Genomic DNA, 18,772 nt, shown 5'->3' on the forward strand with positions numbered 1-18,772 from the left:
TGGGTTTAGGGAAAGTTGGGAGTTGTGGAGGTTGATTCAATTCTCAAATTTGCTCCAATGATCGTTTCCGAAGTCATTTCGAGCTGGTTCCTTGAAATGGGATACCCTGTTGCTACCACGAGATTATTCCCTTCATATACCCACAATGAAAAATGCGGCAAGACCGCAAATTACTGCCTATGATTATATTTCGCTCCTTTTTGATCATGGTACATCTTCATCGTGACTTGCTCTGGCTATTGTTTCGGAGTGGCCTCCAAGATAGGTGAACCAATACCATTGTCTTCGCTGATGAATGTAGTTAAGTGGACTATTCATGCCTACTACCCATAAACCCTAAACATAACTATTGAGCTAACCGCCTAAATGCGCTTGTCAAATATCAACCGTCAAATTCCCCTTCATAACCACGACCGCAGTACCACCAAGCCAGAGTTCCTCCAACGCCACAGAGCCATCTCCAGAATCCTTCGTCGTAGTCTCAACACCAATGTTGCTCGTCCGGCCCATCTCCACCCCCTGCGTGACCTTGAACTTCCTCCCCTTCTTCTCCTCATTCAGCGTGAGGTACGACCCCAGCGCCGTGGCCGCGCTCCCCGTCGCCGGATCCTCGAAGCCCAGCTCAACCATACGGGCACGAATACTCCTCTCGCCCTCTTCCTCGCCCATATCCACGTAGTAATACCTGCTGACAAAGCTGTCCCGCCAGTCCTCATCCAGCAGCGGCTTCGGCAACTTGGCGAAATCGATCCTGTGTCCGGTAGTGATCTGGGCCAGCAGCTCCAGCGAGGCCAGCTTCACGAGCACGAACGTCATGCCCTTAACCACGCTAAAAGCAGGGGCCTTGAGCTCGGCCTCGCGGATCTGCGGCACGGGCGACAAGCCAGGATGCTTGGTCGCGTCGTCAGAGCCGAGCACATCGACAAGCGTCTTGGCGTGCAGATGCACGTTATGCGGGATCCTCGCGCGGATCGCGTTGCCGGGCTGCGGGACGATGCCGATGGGCCCGGCCTTGGTGACGAGCGTGTCGACATGCGGGTACAGGGTGTACTTGACAAGGAAAGCGGAGCCTATGGTAGGGTGGCCGGCATAGGGCAGCTCGCTCTCGATGGTGAATATGTCGATGTCACGCTGTTTCTGCTGCTCTTGGTCCGATTCCGCCACCTCGTGTAGGAACACGGTCTCCGAGAGATTGAACTCTTTTGCAATCTTTTGCTTTGTTGCTTGGGTGAGCTTGTCCTTGAGCGTTGCTGGCACTGTGACTACGGCCAGGGGGTTGCCTTGTAGACGCTTGGAAGTGAAGACGTCGAGGGTCACGAATTGGAGATCCATATTGGTTGGCTCTTGTTGGGGCTTGAAACCTTCAGATTTGCAATGACAATTCTCTTTCTTTTAGATTAAATAAAAATAATTGGGGATGAATGGGAATGTTAACGGTTCGAGTCACATTTAAATTACCTAGGATGAATTCCTATTTTCGGATAGTTTATGAATCTTACGGGTGGAAGCGCTAGGTAAGGCGTGCGGAGATGACGACGATGGGCCAACGAAAACCGATCAAATCCATTAAGGGCGCGATAATCCACTAATTTCGGCGCCGGTAGCTTGAATAGGTATCTAATGGATGCACCTCGGAATAATGACATTCGTTCAAGTCGTCCATCATAGGTACATATAGAGCGGATATGTTGCTCTTAACGTCCTACAGAGAGAATTGTGCTTTTGATATAGTGTTCCTTAAAATTGCAAAGTAGGCGTTGTTAAATTAGTAGCGATATAAAAGGCCGATTTTGTAAGATAGGTGTATAGTGCATTGAATGCTGCTCATTAATACGAGGGATTAGGTTTGTCTAGGTTGAAGAACGTAGTGTTGCATGGATTCTTCTTATGTGCGAACAGTGTCGATACCAGCACCAGACTGAAGAGACACAACTAAGGCAGTGAGCCGATCAATCTTAGCCGATAATTCTGAAATTTGTACTTCCGTGTCAGTAGGTGCATCTCCGGCATACTCTTCTGCATCTTCTTGCCGAGGCTTTGGCTTGCTGATGACTTCAGCGCTCGTACGTCGTGATGTTGACATACGTGGCCGAAATCCTGACCGCGGCCTGTTATCAAAACGATCAAGGGGTGGGGCTGATTGTCTTTTATTGAATGAAGTCGTCCGTGGGCCACGGAAATTGTCGAAACCATCCGGATTGACTTTCTTGGTGAGCCATTCATAAGCCTGGATAACTCCGACAATTGGCGCGTGGGTTGCTCTGAGGAGTACAATACGGCCCTGTCGAAATTTATCGTCCGAGGGTAGGAATAAACGTAAGGGTCTGAAGATGCCTAGCGCGAGGAGATTGAACGGCGCTGATAACATAGATTAGTCCTAGACGAACAGACACAGAAAGTTGGAACTTACGGTAAAAGTGTGTGAGCCTATTACTAGTAGATGCTTCAAGCACGTATACGCTATACACGTACAGATACTCCTCACGGGCGTGAGTGATAACGCGAGAGAAACTGTTGCTCAGCATACCCGTCAAGGAACCCATAAGCAATATGGAACTTAGGGTGACGAATATAAGCATTAGAGGAGGTCCTGTGAGTGATCATTAGAAGGGCCACTTCATCCAGACCAAAGATGAAAACATACCAAATATTGGATCAATGTCCTCCATTATATCGAATCCAACGTAACTAGACCCAAAAAATATCTTCGTCACGATCATGGCCATGTGTGGGAATGTGAACATCTCTCTCCCAACAAGAGAGAATGTCGTCAAGAACCCGACATATACAATAATGACAAGGACCATGAATTTCAAAAAGTCCTTCGCCATCTCCTTGAGACAGGGAATTAAAGTACCCCAATATGGGGATAGACTGAGGATGGAGCAAACCCTAGGTACCATGAAAAGGGCCTCTAGCGACAAGACGTCAAAGGCAATATCAACAAGAGTATAGTTTTCCTGGTATAACCCAACAAATCCTGCGATTTAAGATTAGCTGGGCGCTGACTTACGCCAAACCGGGCTGGTAGAAGAGCTACTTACTCAGTACTGCGAAGATAATTCCTATAGCTATCATGATCATATCAAATAGGTTCCAGACGTCAGCAGCGTAGAAGATGGACCCAGCATCGATGTACTCGCTAACTTCATCGTAAAAGAAGGCAGCAAACCAGATGTAAAGCAGTATTTCCAAGGGAGTGATAGTGTATCGATTCTGCTCAATCAAGACACCGTAATATAACATTAAAAATCCGATGAAAAATGCAACCTCGTAAGCTTTCAGGTATTTCGGCACTCGAAGGCGTGAAAAGGGATCAGCTGTAACTGCATTGTAAAACCGAGGCTTTTTCTCCGAATGAACTGAAAGGCGGTCCCAGAAGATGATCTCGCCATTCCAAATGCCCGTGATAATCTTCTGCACAACGTGCTGGCTAAGAAATCTCTTCGCGTCTGCAATGGCCGCGATTTCTAGGGCATTTAGATGTATGAAAGGCGTAGTAGGGTCTTCTTCGAGTTCTTCGATATTACTAGCGTGTCGGCTTATGGTCAACTTAGAGAGTGACTTGATTAACATGTTTCGTCTCGAAGATCCCGAGCGGTTAAAATCAGAGTAATGGTCTGGCGAGGAGGACCCAGATGCGTGACGCAGCAGAGACGTCCTCTCGTTGCTTTCGCCGCCATCTGCGGGTTCATCGGCATGGGAGGAACTTTCTCCTTCTGATTCATCCGGAATCTCATGCAGACAAAATTCTACAGCTTCCCGCTCCGATAAACGGGTTAAAAATCGCCAGGCAACAATCTCGCAGGCGTTCGCACGGGCTTCACTGATTCCCCGGCCATCATTGGTCGCTCCATAATGCCACCGCAATGCCCTATTATAATGTTAGTAACGTATATGTGGCGTACGATTTGGATTATTTATTTCAATAGGCTGTGCTGAAGTCTCGACAAGAGTTGAACATAGAATGATAACGTAAATTTAAGAAAACACCACTAAATCATCTCACAGTAAAGCATTCACGATGGCGGGATTGGTGACCCGAGTACTAAGGTGTTCAACAAGGGTACGTAGATCCTCGCCAGCTGTGGTGGTCCGAAGCTGCTCAAAAGTGCTTGGCATATAAACAACATCGGCGATATATCTATAGATCTGATAAGTATAAATCCTAGGATCATCGAGTGTTCTAAACCTACAGAGACAACTTCTTGACGACATCACGGAAGGTATCATCATATTCGATTTCGGGAAGTTGAACATCTGGATGTGACGAGATGGGCGATAGACCACGGTCTGGCGTCGGTAGGCGACGCGATTTGACGCGAATCGGCATCCTAATTATAATGCTTCAGCCGACTTGGTGATACCTGCGAAAGTGAATTTCATTCCATCGGGACGTTGAGTTCACAATAGGTCCGGGGAAGATCAATGTTAAGGAAATCTGAAACGAGGAAAAGAATCAAATATAGAAGATTTGGGAATTTGTGGAACACCCTTGGTGGAATAGGTTCGTCCCGTAAATGCAAACGTTACACCCACTAATCTGGTTTGGAGAGGCCGCTAGATTCTAGCGGACCTGTGCCGCGACGTCATGCTCTAATCACCTGGGCACTTTCGCAATTGTGCTAACTCCGGCTAGCTCTAGCTGAACCACATGCTAAATTTTAGCTTCATCCAAACCCCTTTTCACAATAAGGTGACATTCTATTCCAAGGTTCTTAATTGAAATATCAAGATAAATATCAGAGTACATTGGTAGGTAGTAGTATAAAGTTAGGTATCAAGAAATTAGTGGACAATCTTGATTATTTACTTTCTGTCGCGGAAGTCATGATGATTGCATAGGCACCTCCTAAGTGATCACATACATAAGTCAAATACCCCATAAATGTATATCAGTGAGGGGCCTACTTCCCCTCAACTTCCTTCTTCTCCACCACCGAACTCCTATCGCCACGATCGTCGTCCGACCCAGTATCTCAAACATTGCTATGTTGACGCCAAACCCCTTGGCAATCCATTTACGCCGATCGATAATCATGAGATAGCCCGTCCTACCTATGCATTGTTTTAATGGCTTGATACCTACCGCGATTAATATAGCACGTGCTAGTTTGATTATGAGCTCCTCCACCACCACTTCAACGTACTCTTCAAACCTACCTACTGGAATAGGGATGCAAAGTTATCTCGTCAAACAGTTCCAGGCTCCGCTTCTGTGAGCGTTGCTTATCGCCAGCAACGAGACAACCGAGGACATGAGCTGCAGTGCATGCGTCAGCATACGTTACTAGAGGAACTAAATTTGGTGAGAAACAGCCGATTCCCTTGAAAATCTCCTTGACGAGCAGGCTTTTCGATATCTACCTCCTGGATGGCAGAAACATAGGACGGATATACCATCACCAACGCCAATGGTGATGATGTAGCTCCGAAATGACATTTTGACCGTTGTACCTGAGAGCTTGATTTAAACGCTTCCTAGATGGTTGTAAGTACATAGGCAATGACGAGTTAGCCACAATATTTACTTTACTGATTTCGATAAAGTAACCGCACGGAGCGACAAGTTCCTATGAGGCATTATAACAATTTCCGGATAGCGAGTTAAGCACCACGTCAAAGCCGGTTGTGGGAAAGGTCTCAGCCTCGATCATCGTGGTAATCTAGAGTGCAATCTAGTAAGTAGCTTCCTGCGATCGAACGTATCGGAAGTTTCTCCCCTTTGCATAAACGGACGACTTCGACTAAAGAGCGGTATGCCGTAATACCTAAATCGATCATTAACGCAGTCGCCTCGAATGAAAGCGAATTAGGAATATTCGTAAAACTCGTTGCAGAGGCACGTGGATACGTGTACATGTCATCTAAAGAGAAGCCGCATACCTGGTGTTCACGCTATATCGTAGTGTCACAGGAGGAACCAACGCATGCGGTAATGCCGGTAGAATCAAAGCCCGAGTCGACTAGTAGTGTATGCCATAGAGCCAGGAAGACACCATGGAAGTTCAACCCCATACCTTAGATTCGATTTCGGTCCTGTGCGAGCCTGCATCATTTTCGTGGGCCCTGCCCACGATAAACTCCAGATTATTGATGAATACAGGCGTACCAGTTATCAGCTTCATGGACGTTCCAAATTTCCAGGACATAAGTAGCCTAGGGACAAAATATTCGCTTCCCCACTTTGTACGTGATTAAGGGTCGAATCGGCTGTGCTAACCACTATTTGGTCTGACTGATCCTGAGTAAGCAGAAGAATAAGCTCGGGTCCTCATGTCCTATCCTCCCGTGTATGGAACGAGTGAATATCATGAGGTCAAAGGTATAATAGACTTCACTTTTATAATTCCTCAAGACAAGATTACCCGAGCATGAAAGATCAGTCACATTGATGCTCTGGGGTTTCCCTATAACTACTAACAAAATAAAAGAATAACCCACGCGTGGGTCAGCAAGTATCAAAGCCTCCATACATGTAGATCTTGAATACCCCACGCAAATATCCCTGCAAGCCACATGGCTTCTGGATCCTTGTCAGCTAGTGGGAGTTTGCAGAGAGTCAAGGATCAACCTTGCATGATAGGGGTACAAGTTAGATACCTACGTGTATGAAGAGCCAGATTTCTTCTTCTCACCAACTTAAACATCATAAATGACTTAAACCATCCATTCGCGAATGCCTCTCTCGTCACTTTATTATAGTATCTGTTATCTGTCACATCATTGCTAACCTTAATAGTCCTCAACCCTTCAACATGGAAGCTATTGATATTGCATTCCCTGTAGCGAAAAGCATGACTTTGATCATTCATCATATGTAAGGCTGAACGAAGAGGCCTCATAGATCGTACATGTTTCTATCTGCTCACGATGACTGCTGAGTAACCAAGTATCCAGTTTCAATACTATTAACGAACGCAATCATGTAATTCAGCGCAAGCTCATTGGGCAGGCCATACCGGAAAAGGGGACACGCGATCTTGAACCCACAATGATGGAGCAAATCGATATATTCATTGGGCAGCTATTAACATCGTCCTGAGTCGATAATCTTGTCGATATGGTCATTCACTTGAAAAGACTCGGTGTAGATTATGTTATCTTCGTAGCCTTTGGTCATGCCCTTAATATCTAGGCTGGCCCGGAAAACCGGGCGGTATTTCGTGGTCTCGGCATCTGTACCTCTTGGGACAACTGCTTCATGCAGTGGTTGTACCTCAAGAAGTTGTGGCTTCGCCATCTGCTACTTTTCCTCGGCACTGAACAGCGGACGAGACACCTCACACTATTGCATACTATGATCAGCGCCCATCTTTCTCAAGAGAAGCGCGCTCAAAATAACCTCTATCTCGTTGTCGATGATCACCTTGATATTGACACTGACAGATTTCCGAGAACAGAAGTTAGGTCCGAAACCATGTTTTCCTCCTAGCAAGTCTATGTTCCATAAATTTATTCTCTTAAAAAATCACGTTGGTTTAGGTATAACTGCGTACTAACACGGGAATATGGAGGGGTTGATACAACGTCCACGATAATCAGTGCACTATTATTCTACCTATCTTGAGGCCCAAATGTCTACTAGGAATCAGCCATTGGGACATGCGGCACGCTTATTGAACGTTCTGAAATTAAAGGCGGTCCACAGCTTGCAAGAACAAGCACTTGTGTGCATGTATGAACAATGCCCTGTGTATGTTCCCGCTAGGCACATCCATAGGTCGGGATGTGCACAGGGCTACGCGCTCCACTACAACGAGTGGTACCTAAGACGAGGCCGCACTTAGGAGGGTGAACTTCACGTTCGTCCTACTCTCCATCTGCGCGCGGGGGCAAGGCCATGGAGTGCCTGAATAGCAACCTTTTAGTCGCAAAGACTCTTTGGTACTTTGACTTCGAGAAGGCGCCTGGCAAAATAGGAGAAGTTGTTGCGGGCGCGCTGGGGAGGATGGACGGGGAATCGCTGCCCTAAGGAATTCAAACTAATGGATAGTTTTGGATCGAGCCATGAAGGACAGAATTTGATGCTAAAACCCTGCAGGGATTATCGAAGGGGGATTACAGAGTACCTAGTGTGAGAGCCCTGGATGATATCGAATACATGAAGTGCCCTTTCTAAGAATACGTTTTACATTAATATGTGCAACATGGATCGCTTAAACACTTACAAATAATAAAATCGTATGTCCGACTTAGTTTCCAGGTTACTCGGATTCCCTGTTCTAAAAATCTGACGGACGATGGGCGGACCTGATCATCCCTCGAAGCCCTGCGACTCCCTCGGGCCACAAGAATTGCAAATACTTGCACGACCGAGTAGATCGATCGCTATTGTAAATCTAGGTATTATAGAAAAACAAATAGTCGATGAGATGGAAAGAGAGACTCGGCAAAGGAGGGAACCGAAAATGCGTTGTTCCTCGCCACATCTGCCACGATTGATTTGCGCCACAACGGCATAACCTGACCCGGCTGTGGCAGTGCTAAACCTACTGAATAAACGGCCTCCCTCCGAACCTCACATCTCTTCCTTGCCTTTCTACATACCTTACATATCTTATATGCTCAGACTAACATTCGCCGCTCAACTGATAATTGTGTTGAATCGAAACTATAAGACAGCAGTTAAGTTACTAGCATTCATTATGGGACCTTGATTCGGCATTTCTCGTATCCATCATCAGTTCATCACCGCGCATTAGCGTTTACCCACGTTAGTCCCTCGCCAACCTCTCGGGGCTTTTGCCTGAGCGACTCGCTGGGCACTCGCGATTACGAGCACGGTCGATATTGTTCTTCTCCAATGGACATCCGCGAGGGCCCACAGGTGTATCAAAATTGCACCGGCATGCTCAAACTTTACGGTAGCGGTGTTTGGTTATGTGGACAGCCAGCGCATGAGACGACGTCAATGCTCCTCAGATTTCGGAAACGAAATGCAATTATTATCTGAGTATCAAAGGCTCCCGAAAGACGAAAGGAGCGGGTGATGTTGATTGAAGTTTCATCACTCGCAATTCCGCACCTGGAATGGTGGTTTTCTAGCTGCATTGCTTTTTGACCCGTACGACTAGATTAATGCAGGTACAAAATCATTTCACGATTCGCCTGCATAATGGCAGGTGGCTCAAGCTACCGTAATTCGATCCTTCAATGGCTGCCAACTTTTCGCCCGAACGACTGGCACCAGATAAAGTTGATTCAAGCATTCAACAGTTTTCTGGGCCTACGGTTATTAAGTTGGCTCAGATGGCCAAGTTAAAACCCAGATCTATCCCAGTGCTCAAAACCGGATCGAGTCCAACACGAGGTCGGGAAGTGTAAGTAGGTACATATCCGAGAGCTAACATTCGTACCATGCTGTCGGTGTCGTTGATCTCCTGGTGAGGAAGAATTACCACGATCTTCTCATTGCTGGAGTAAATGCAGATTTTTAGAACTCAATTAAACAAAGTACCACATTACAATCGCTATGTCATTATTTTAGCAATCTTACCAGCCTCCAGCCTGAAAAGCTGGAAAGTCTAGACCTGTACAACGATCTTTACCGAAGAGGTTGGAACTGTGGGAGCAGAACAGGGGGTTTAGCGACTAAATCCCTGACCATCTCCAGTCCCCAGAGCCTTCATCGACTTCCCGCGCGTGGCTGTGCATTTATTACCGAATCTACCTTAATTGGTCAGAAACGTCTATAAAAAGTAATTCCCAACGAATATACACTTTGTGATTCGTCATAACTTCTCCCTCCAACCATGCGCAACTGGGAACTTACCAGGCCCTGCAGCCTCTAGCGGGAAACTCTTGGACCGACTGCCTTTGCGTAGCATGTCGATCGCTGGGATATTTTTGCTGGCGAAAGGGAACTTGATTTCGTCGGTGGCAATGCTTCTGCCACGATGTTCGCGAATACGTTTCGCCTTCAAAGGTTTGAGAATATTCTCATCAAGATATGAGGTAGCCCGAGAAAAGACTAGGTCTCCTTCTCTCAAATCGCTTCAACGATACTCATAGTTTCTGCACTATGCTATGGATAGCGACAGATGTAAGACACACTTGCATCAGAGACCTATTTCTAGATTTTACAGCGACACTTGAGCAAGCCTCAGCCTTGTTGTGTAACACCCCGGTCGTGCATGTGCAGTAGTTTACTGCTACCTTACCCTCGCCTCTTTTTTTAAAAAGACCCTCCTGATCGGTTCCAATCTTCATTCTTGTTCCTTCTCGTTCTTGATGCCGATTTGGGTCCAAGTTTACTTTCCTTTTCTTATAATCCTACATACCAAATTCGGCTCGATGACCTCTGGTTGTGGTTTGAACCATGGCTTGTTCAGCAACATTCAGGAACTGCTTTCTACAACTTCCCCCCTCCACCGCTGTTCTCCTCATCAGCGTAGCATTTGGTTTGACAAATGGCCATGCGCTGCCTAGGCAAACGAAAACCATTGATTTACATGAGTTGAATGTTGTTCCTCTTCCGCAGCCTACGGAAGCCCCAGTCTTACTTTCAGACTTACTACGAAGACAAGCGCAGAACACAGTTTGTGGCTATATCGGAGGGGATCCAAACCTACCTGCAACATGCTTAGCAGGGTCCCATTGCGTGTTAGAACAGGATCACGGGGTGGTGGGCTGTTGTCCGGACGGAGGAACATGTTCGACAGGTATATTTACGGGATGCGTCGACTTGAATAGTTCACCGCAAACCGAAATCAACCCTTACGTATATACGTGTCAAGGGTCAGATTTGTGTTACAGGAATGAGTTTGCTGGCGGTTATTTTCAATTTGGCTGCGGAACCGCATCGTCACTTGGCACCACTGTCGAAACCTCCGCCGAGGGTATGTCAAGCTTAGTGTTTGAAGAGACATCGGTGCCGCTGACGGCATTGCCGGTTCCCCTTTCTAAGCCGACTTCTATTGGATCCCAGCCTGCTTCAAGCGCCACGCCTGATCCCGCCGGGAATCCTTCCTCCAGCGGACCCGACGCGGTACCACAAACATCCTCAGCTGCGACATTGCCTTCTGGTACATCCGCGCCAACATCCGCAGGCTCGCACTCTTCATCGTCATTACCTTCGACATTGTCATCATCCTTATCTTCTTCTACGTCTTCTTCATCGTCTTCGTCATCGTCCTCATCTTCATCCTCGTCTACCACCACCACAACATCATCATCCTCCACTGGATTACCGAATACTACAGCAACTTCAACGTCGTCAGATGGTTCTCCCGCAGAATCGTCAACTGACCCTAGCGCACCCTCGACGGGGACAGGAACTAGTACTACTAACAAAGGGGCCATAATCGGAGGATCTATTAGCGGGGCCGCTGTCCTCGTAGCGGTATTGGCAGCCATTATATTCTATTACTTGCGAAAGCGACGAGGCAATGATCGCGAAGGTCCTGGACCGTTACCAACGAATGCACCGCCAAGAACGTCGTATATTAGGTAAGTGATGGATAAAGACCCCCTTTTTACAAACCCCACTAATATATTACATAGCCCAATGCGATCTCACGGCGCTGCGTTTGCACCTCTCCCATCGTGGCAAGATGATGATGAGGACAGGCGACCATTAACTCAATACGCCAATAACAACGGGCAGCAACCTTACAATCCAGCATCTGAGCCGTGGCGGACGGCTCCAGCCCCCGCCCCCGCTGCCGCAAGGGCAAACGCTAATAACCGCGGGTTCTCACAGCCCCTGCGCTATCATCCCACGACGATCCGCATGGTGCCTCCTGCCGGTGTGGGAACGGGACTTGCGCCCGTCGCGGAGGAAGAGAACACGCAAGAATACGATCACGCTAATAATAACACTAACAACAATAACAGCGACTACGACCGCGGTGTAAGTTCCTCTGAGATCGACGACTTTTCGCGCGCCTACTCTAGCGCCGGGATCGGCACGCAGGAAATGGAGTACGATCGGCAGCCGCTCACCGTGATCAACCCGGACGACACTCCGCCCAGGTCGGGTGCGACATCCCCAGGTAGCAGTCCTCCGAGAAGCACAACGCCCGGAAACAGGCCTCTGTGGCAGCAAAATAGACAGCGGGGGAGGAATCTGATGTGGGTTGATCCGAACCCGAATAATAGGATCTAGGAAACCGGATCTGGGGTGCTTTTGTATAAACTAAAACGGCGACACGATATAATCTAATGCATAGGGAAAATACCTACTTTAAAAGACGGAATCATGGGCATAGTTGGCGTCGACTGGTTTAGAGAAATGAAATTTAGCGCATTGTGGACGGCTCTTTGGTTTGTTTAGGACGATCGGCGTCCATTTTTATCCCATTTCACGGCGTTCTTTTGAGACGGAGGAGACGGTGGTTGATGTTCATTATGGCAGCATTGGGTTAAGGGGCCGGGGCGATTACTTGCTACGAGCTATATATCATGATCATACTAAGGCTTAGGGGTGTCTTGGCTTGGTTTGTATTTTTTTTTATTTCTTAAAACGCATCCGCTTCGCTGTAATGAACGTTGATGCATATACCTTTCTTGAAGCTGCTATGAAGACTCTAGAGTAGATTAGAAACATAGAAGTTGAAGGTCGTCTGCCATAATGTATATAGAAAGAAATCATAAATAGAAGCAGCTAAATGGCAAATATTTGTCTCGCAATCATATGATAACTGTCTTGAAGCATCGGTGATAACATTGGCTACAAAAACTTCGAACAAACCTACTAGAAAGTGAGACAAGCTAATCACTTAATATTCACAAAGTCAAAACATGCAATCGCTAGTACTTAGAGCATGGTCAAATGGAGGAAAATGTAAAGCAAATAGAATTAGTGAATCTGCTACTATCGGCGACGATGCGCGCGAATGTCAAATTGCCTTTCTCACGACCTGCGCCATACATTCCCTCCTGCTGTCCGTGAATAAGAGGCGGCGTACCACCCCATTTGCGCCGGTGAATGTGGACGTGAAGGAAACAGCAGGATAAGAAAATAAGCCATGCCGTTACCGACTCCATTGATTTTGCACTGCTCTTGTCGCGTTCACCATGCGAAGAAGAGCATAAAAGGGCATTCCCATGTGATTAGCAAACTCCCAAACGCCTCGTAACCTCCCCTCCCGTAAACCTTGAAGCCATCGTACAAACACCAACTCCCCTAGAACGTGGTCATAAGTGGACGGACCATTGATATGAAATAGACAGTTTCTCCATGAAGGGAGGCATGGTGTATGTATGAAATGGAAATGCGCCCCTAGACGACGACGTGAGTGCTCATATGTTCCACAGCTTCCTTAACGCTGCGGAGCATTCGTTGGTTGACGCAGAAGGGGCAACGGATAGGTCGATCCGCGCCGCCGAGGGCGCCACCGCTCGAGATAGGCGTCAGGGTGAGGGAAGGATCTTCAGCGGCGGCGGGAGTGAATCTAGCACTCGTGCGCTGGCCTTGCTGAGGCTGAGGTGTCTGTAGGTTAGGCGCAATGGGCGGCAGGCCCTGCTCCTGTCTGTCGCGCTGCTCGCGAATGCTGGCGGCATGCGCCTCGGCGTCTTCTTCATCCTGCTGCATCTGTCGCAAAGCATTCTGAAGAACAACTTCGGGGTCGTCGGTACCTGCGAACGCATTGGCGGCGTCGGCGGGGTTGACGGTCGCGCCGGCAAGGGTGGGGAGGGGTGCAGGGCTAGGATTCTCTATTCGGCGAACAACCTCGTCGCGGACCTGGGCGCAGGTGGCAAGACTAGCTTCAACGCCGACGACGCGAAGAACAGCGTCGCGAATGGCGGCGGGACTTGTGTCGGCGCCAATATTCATGAAGCGAGGGACGGCATCAATGAGGTAAGGCATGTCATCAGCAGGGTTAGACGCATTGCCATGACGGCGTTGACGTCGGATCAATAAACCGTAACGTTTTTTAAAACGATGGATCCAGCCGGGGGAGAATTCGGGTGGTGACTCGTCCTTGTAGCGAGGCAGTTGCTGAAAGATGGACTTGGCCTTCTCAGCCAACTCCTCGTTAGAAGGGTTGCGACCGGACGCGACAACTTGGCCGTGCCAAAGCAGGACAAGCTTCTCTACATCGGGCCAGTTACCAAAGCGCAGACGCGAACCGCTGAATTGATTGTCATTGTCCAGGCGGGCGTACTTGGGAGAAAGGGAATGGCTAATTGTTGACTGGCTGATGTTCTGGCCATACTGGCTGTAGAACCATTCAATACATGCCTTGTGAGAGGGTCGGGTTGATTGAGAATGAGCCCAGCGACGAAGAGCGCGACGTTGGTCAAGGGTAAGGGAATGTCGCTCCTTGGGCGTGCCGATGACAGAGGGCGTGTCGGGCGCTGCGGGAACGTCCGACATTGTAATGGTTTAGGATGAATTACCCAGCTATAGCGATGCTATGCTACCGTTCGGGTAGTGAGGTAATCTTTTTCGGATTAGATAGAAAAAAAAGATGTGAATCCTCAATTGATTCAATGAAATTCACCGGTCTAATCGTGTAAACGATCTCGAATCCGGGTTTTGGTGGTAAAGGGGGCGAGGTTGTGCTTAATGAAAGGAGGAGAAATCGGGGTCGGCGGGTTTTGTGGCTTCAGAGGTTTTTTGTGCAAGCTAAAGTCGAGGTGGCAGGGGCCACTGTCCCTTCCCACCCAATCAATAACTGGGGCCCTCGCCCATTCCTGAAATTAACAGGCATAAGCTTTCAGTGGTCTGTGCCCCTCATTGCATTGAAGGGCTTTATGCGTTAAAGTTCCACACAGTCCACCGCTGTTTCATATGCAAATCACCATCAATGTTGGCCTAAGCAGCCTAAGGTAGCAATGCATATTGCTCTTTCCCACCTTATCTCTTTACACCATTCTAGATTTACGTGCTTATTCGGCTCTATACCTATTACGAAGGTACACCCAGTATGAAATATCCTTTTATGAACTAGAAGGCGCTCATCACTATGAAAAAGAAATACCGGTTGACAAGTGACGAGTAAATGTGACAAATAGATATATGCATCACAAGAAGGTTGGGTACTATGCAGTTATACTTATAATAGAGCCTGCGAGACGAGTGCATTCCCAAATATGCATGTCGCCGTGTCACTTATTGCTACGCTCTAACCCGTGTCCTAACATCGATGCAATTAAGCAAGGCTCAGGGATTCATCATTCATCCTCGTCTCACGGTATTCTTCCTATCTGGGTACACCGGCTAAAATAATTTATCGACTGCCTAATATTCGTAGGTTAAGCCTACATCTAGTAACTACATATACATACTAGCAATAATGCTGCTATGAGACATCAAGAAAACGAAGCACGGCCAAACGTAAGAAGCAGTATACTCAAATCGGTAGATACACATGGCTATTATCATATATACATACATATACAATTTGATATCACGAATCAAAACCTAAGAATAAATGTCATTCAGCATTCCCTTTCATCTCATTCCCTGGTTCTATGGAGTGGAAGGTATCTTGGAGCTAGAAAGCATGTGAATCATATGCATACTGCTGCCGGAGCATCCTTTATCGTTCTCCTGCGAGCTTGATTCGTGATCTTCCCCATCCACCTGACCGAAGGATGCCTGCTCGAGATTTCTTGCGCTCACAAATAGGATCGAAGCCTCGGAACAGCTTCCGCTGGGTCTCAGGATAACCCCCTCATTCTGAATTACACTGGACGCCCCTTGGCCAACCCGAAATCTGCTCCGTCGTATGTTCCGTCAAACCGCCCTATCATTCATTCGCCCGTACACTCGTCATCCAGTAGCTAGTAGATGATAACCTCGGAAATCCCTGACAAAGAAACCGGGAATTTGAATATGGAAGAGGAGTGTCCGAGTGGAACTTGTCCCGACAGAGGAAAGCAACCCCATGTTCACGCCGAACCGTAAGGTATACCGTATAAACGACTTGAAAAAGGCTGACCCATGAATGCCATTTTCAACCGGACCCAGAATGATGAAAAGATTTTGAAGATATCAAAGAAAACAATGCGAATAAGTGGCTATGGCAGAAGAAGAAGAAAAAAGAAGCATTCAAGTCGCAACAAAGTAAACTCATTCCGAATAGCCATTCGGTAATATCTACTACTTCAAGTATTACCCCAAGTGAATTGTATTCCACTAGACAACACTACACCAGCTACTACAGTGCACAAACATGCTGCATGCTGTCGAGTCGAGGAAAAGGTTGTATTCGTATTGTTGAGGATTAAGATAATCATGCCAAGGTGACATGACACAGGTTGTTGGAGCTTCGCCGAAAGGATCCATGCATCAAAAATTCGAGAAAGAGTTGTTGAACCTTCGGCGTAAATGCTAATAGGATGAAGCATATTGGGTATATTGAAGATGGAAATATTCTTGGGGGTATCAACCGTTCCGTAATGCCCTAGACCTGCTCAACAAAAACCACCAACTTTTCGTTATGCTCTAGAGCGTAGTTTAGATCGTTGTTGCTTAGGAGACTGAGCCTGTCGCCGCTTTGCTCGTCTCGGTAGAAGAGTTGGAGTTCTCCCTCGGAGACTTTAGTACGTTCCTTGACTCTCTCATACAGTTGTTGAAAGTTGGTATCAGAGGGTACGCGTATTAAAAATGTGTCGTCGCCAAAGTGCAGCTTAACCTTTAAGGACGCCTGACCCTGGCTAACCCCTGGAGATAACGATGTTTGCGACGGCTGCGAGAGCGACGACGCCTGCCGAGCCATCTGCGGCTGTCCATTCTGCATCTGCCTAGGCGCTGCTGATAATCCTGAATATCCATTTCCGTTCAGATTATTCCTAGATGACTGCCGAGAGTTACCCTCCCTTGGCGAATCGATTGATGAACGCGACCCACCAGACAGCCTATATTCGTCGCCGTTGGATGGGGGTTCGATCTCATAGTCGCCTTCTCTCGGCGCAAAGAATTGCTTTACTAAGTTGCACTTGGAAATATATGGTGGTTGCCCCAGTAAATGCTTCACATATGCGTCCAGATTGTGTAATCGTCCCGCCGTAATAGCGTCGGTCACGTAATTAACAGGACCAGGCATATATGGCAAGGTGCGTTTCTGCGTGCCAGTGTTTCCAGCTTCGGCGGGAAATTCGGTTAGGAGGGCGATTTGGAAGTCGTAGAAATCCTCATAGTAGCGCGAAAGCTCCCAGTGTCGCCCGTCCTCTAAAGTCGCTTCAATGACGAACCAATACTTCTCCTCGGCAAAACAGTACCGTGGTATCCGGGCTGATATAGGTGCATACAGTTGAGATGTAGATTTGGAAGCGAATTGGTTTTGTTGCATAGTGTTCCGTTGCTGTTGCTGTTGCTGAGCTGCTTGTTGATATTGCTGTTGCTGACACGGACTTATGTTAGTACGTCACCGGACCCAGAGGGAGTGATTCATTGTAGCTTACGAATGACGCATTCTGCTGTTGACTCTGGCGGTTCCCTCCTTGGCTTGGTTGTAGGCTCATCCGTTCCATGCCTTGCTCCAATCCTGGCGGACCACCAGCCTCGAATTTCCCTAACGTGATGCTACTATTCTTGTAATCGGCGGCCATCTTCTTCCATTCCTCAACCCGTGGGACTCCAGCTCGTCTCACGGCCTCCTGGGGATTAGCAACAGCAGTGTCCGTGGACATATCTCGAATTTCCACAAATGAAACAGGAATGAGGCCCGGACCTCCTAGCCGCCCGATCGGTTTAGCGACAAACCACTCCGGATTAGATTGCGCAATCACTATGATCGCCTCGCCCGCTTTCGCCTCTAATTCGTCCGCCCTTTCAGCTTGAAAGTCGTACATGACAATTCCGTATACCATAGCGCCATTCTTAACGACAGATTTGGAACTGCGCTGGCTAAGCGCCGGTGTTGGAGGCACGTTTGTATTAGTCTCGGAAAATCCGGAATCGTGGTCGTCCTTCTTCAAACCCAGCGGGTTACCTGGATTACCTGGGTCGGACTGACCACTATCCCTCTCGGTACGCCCGAGAGCCTGGAAGAATGCTACTGGGACGAGACCTCGTGCGTCGGGGAGAGCCGGGTTGCATGCTTCGTACCAGTCCGAATCATTTTCTCGGCCAATGACATGGAAGAAATCACCTCTCGAAAAGCTCAGCTCCTGGGCAGATGTTGCTTCATAATCGTAAAGAGCTCGAATGACCTATAATGTCTCGGACATCAGCATCTTGTCGAATGTGACAAAAAGCGGGTCAATTCCCGTCACGGTCAATGGGAAGAAAGGACACACGCAAGGACGAACAACACCAACCTTTTTCGGGGGGACAATAGCGACTGCAGATTTCGGGGCGATGGACAACTGAGGTTTGTCCTTGTCGCCTTTGATGGACCTCCTAAGAGCCTGGATAGAGCGCATGATGTTAGTTGCTGTATCAGCGAGAGCGACCGGATCGCGATGGGAATCGGGACGCGACATGAATGCGACCGGCAGACAAGTGCGTTTTTAGAGGCATGTCTGGCAGAAGGGGAGGGTAATTGTGGGATGACTCAAAAACAAACAGAGGAAGGGAGTCCTAGGTTTAATGGCGCACCTTCATCGTCGTACAAATTCGGAGGTTTGCGAATTGCGAATTGCTAACCGTCTAGTAATAGACAGAGGCGGAGGCGGCGCGAGAGAGGATTCTAAGGAGGAATGGGCGCAGACTCGCAGACTCGCAGGCCAGAAATGGTGGACTGACTATTCCCGAGGCTCGGGCACTTGTTACGCCAAGGCAGCGGAGTCTCGCGGCGCTGTTCGACAACAAGTCTGAATCAGTGCGACAACGTGTAATAGGAGCGAAGCGAATAGTCGTAGAAGGTCAGCCGGT

At 48.0% G+C, this 18,772-nt stretch overlaps 4 protein-coding genes across 4 annotated transcripts; 1 reads left to right on the forward strand and 3 right to left on the reverse strand.

The window, feature by feature from the left end:
* Nucleotides 1–75: 75 nt before the first annotated feature.
* F4807DRAFT_75857 (Diaminopimelate epimerase-like protein) lies at nucleotides 76–1,608 on the reverse strand. Its single transcript, XM_048003455.1, has one exon. It carries the CDS (start codon nucleotides 1,330–1,332, stop codon nucleotides 376–378), a length of 957 nt encoding a protein of 318 aa, XP_047854369.1. The 5' UTR covers nucleotides 1,333–1,608; the 3' UTR covers nucleotides 76–375.
* F4807DRAFT_75859 (ion transporter) lies at nucleotides 1,609–4,505 on the reverse strand. Its single transcript, XM_048003456.1, has 6 exons — nucleotides 4,197–4,505; nucleotides 4,010–4,144; nucleotides 3,045–3,874; nucleotides 2,645–2,980; nucleotides 2,411–2,590; nucleotides 1,609–2,358 (listed from the first exon to the last, which is right to left on the reverse strand). Exons 1-6 carry the CDS (start codon nucleotides 4,331–4,333, stop codon nucleotides 1,886–1,888), a joined length of 2,091 nt encoding a protein of 696 aa, XP_047854370.1. The 5' UTR covers nucleotides 4,334–4,505; the 3' UTR covers nucleotides 1,609–1,885.
* Nucleotides 4,506–10,079: 5,574 nt separating this feature from the next.
* On the forward strand, nucleotides 10,080–12,711 carry F4807DRAFT_424649 (uncharacterized protein). Its single transcript, XM_047997889.1, has 2 exons — nucleotides 10,080–11,451; nucleotides 11,506–12,711. Exons 1-2 carry the CDS (start codon nucleotides 10,322–10,324, stop codon nucleotides 12,107–12,109), a joined length of 1,734 nt encoding a protein of 577 aa, XP_047854371.1. The 5' UTR covers nucleotides 10,080–10,321; the 3' UTR covers nucleotides 12,110–12,711.
* Nucleotides 12,712–15,786: 3,075 nt separating this feature from the next.
* Nucleotides 15,787–18,321, reverse strand: F4807DRAFT_467390 (scd2/ral3; the record flags this gene model as incomplete). The annotated part of the gene is made up of 3 exons (XM_048002486.1): nucleotides 15,787–17,297; nucleotides 17,359–18,108; nucleotides 18,217–18,321. 3 exons carry the CDS (start codon nucleotides 18,319–18,321, stop codon nucleotides 16,359–16,361), a joined length of 1,794 nt encoding a protein of 597 aa, XP_047854372.1. The 3' UTR covers nucleotides 15,787–16,358.
* Nucleotides 18,322–18,772: the final 451 nt, after the last annotated feature.

Source organism: Annulohypoxylon truncatum, assembly GCF_022578515.1.
Source record: "Annulohypoxylon truncatum strain CBS 140777 unplaced genomic scaffold F4807scaffold_15, whole genome shotgun sequence".
Lineage (NCBI taxonomy): Eukaryota > Fungi > Ascomycota > Sordariomycetes > Xylariales > Hypoxylaceae > Annulohypoxylon > Annulohypoxylon truncatum.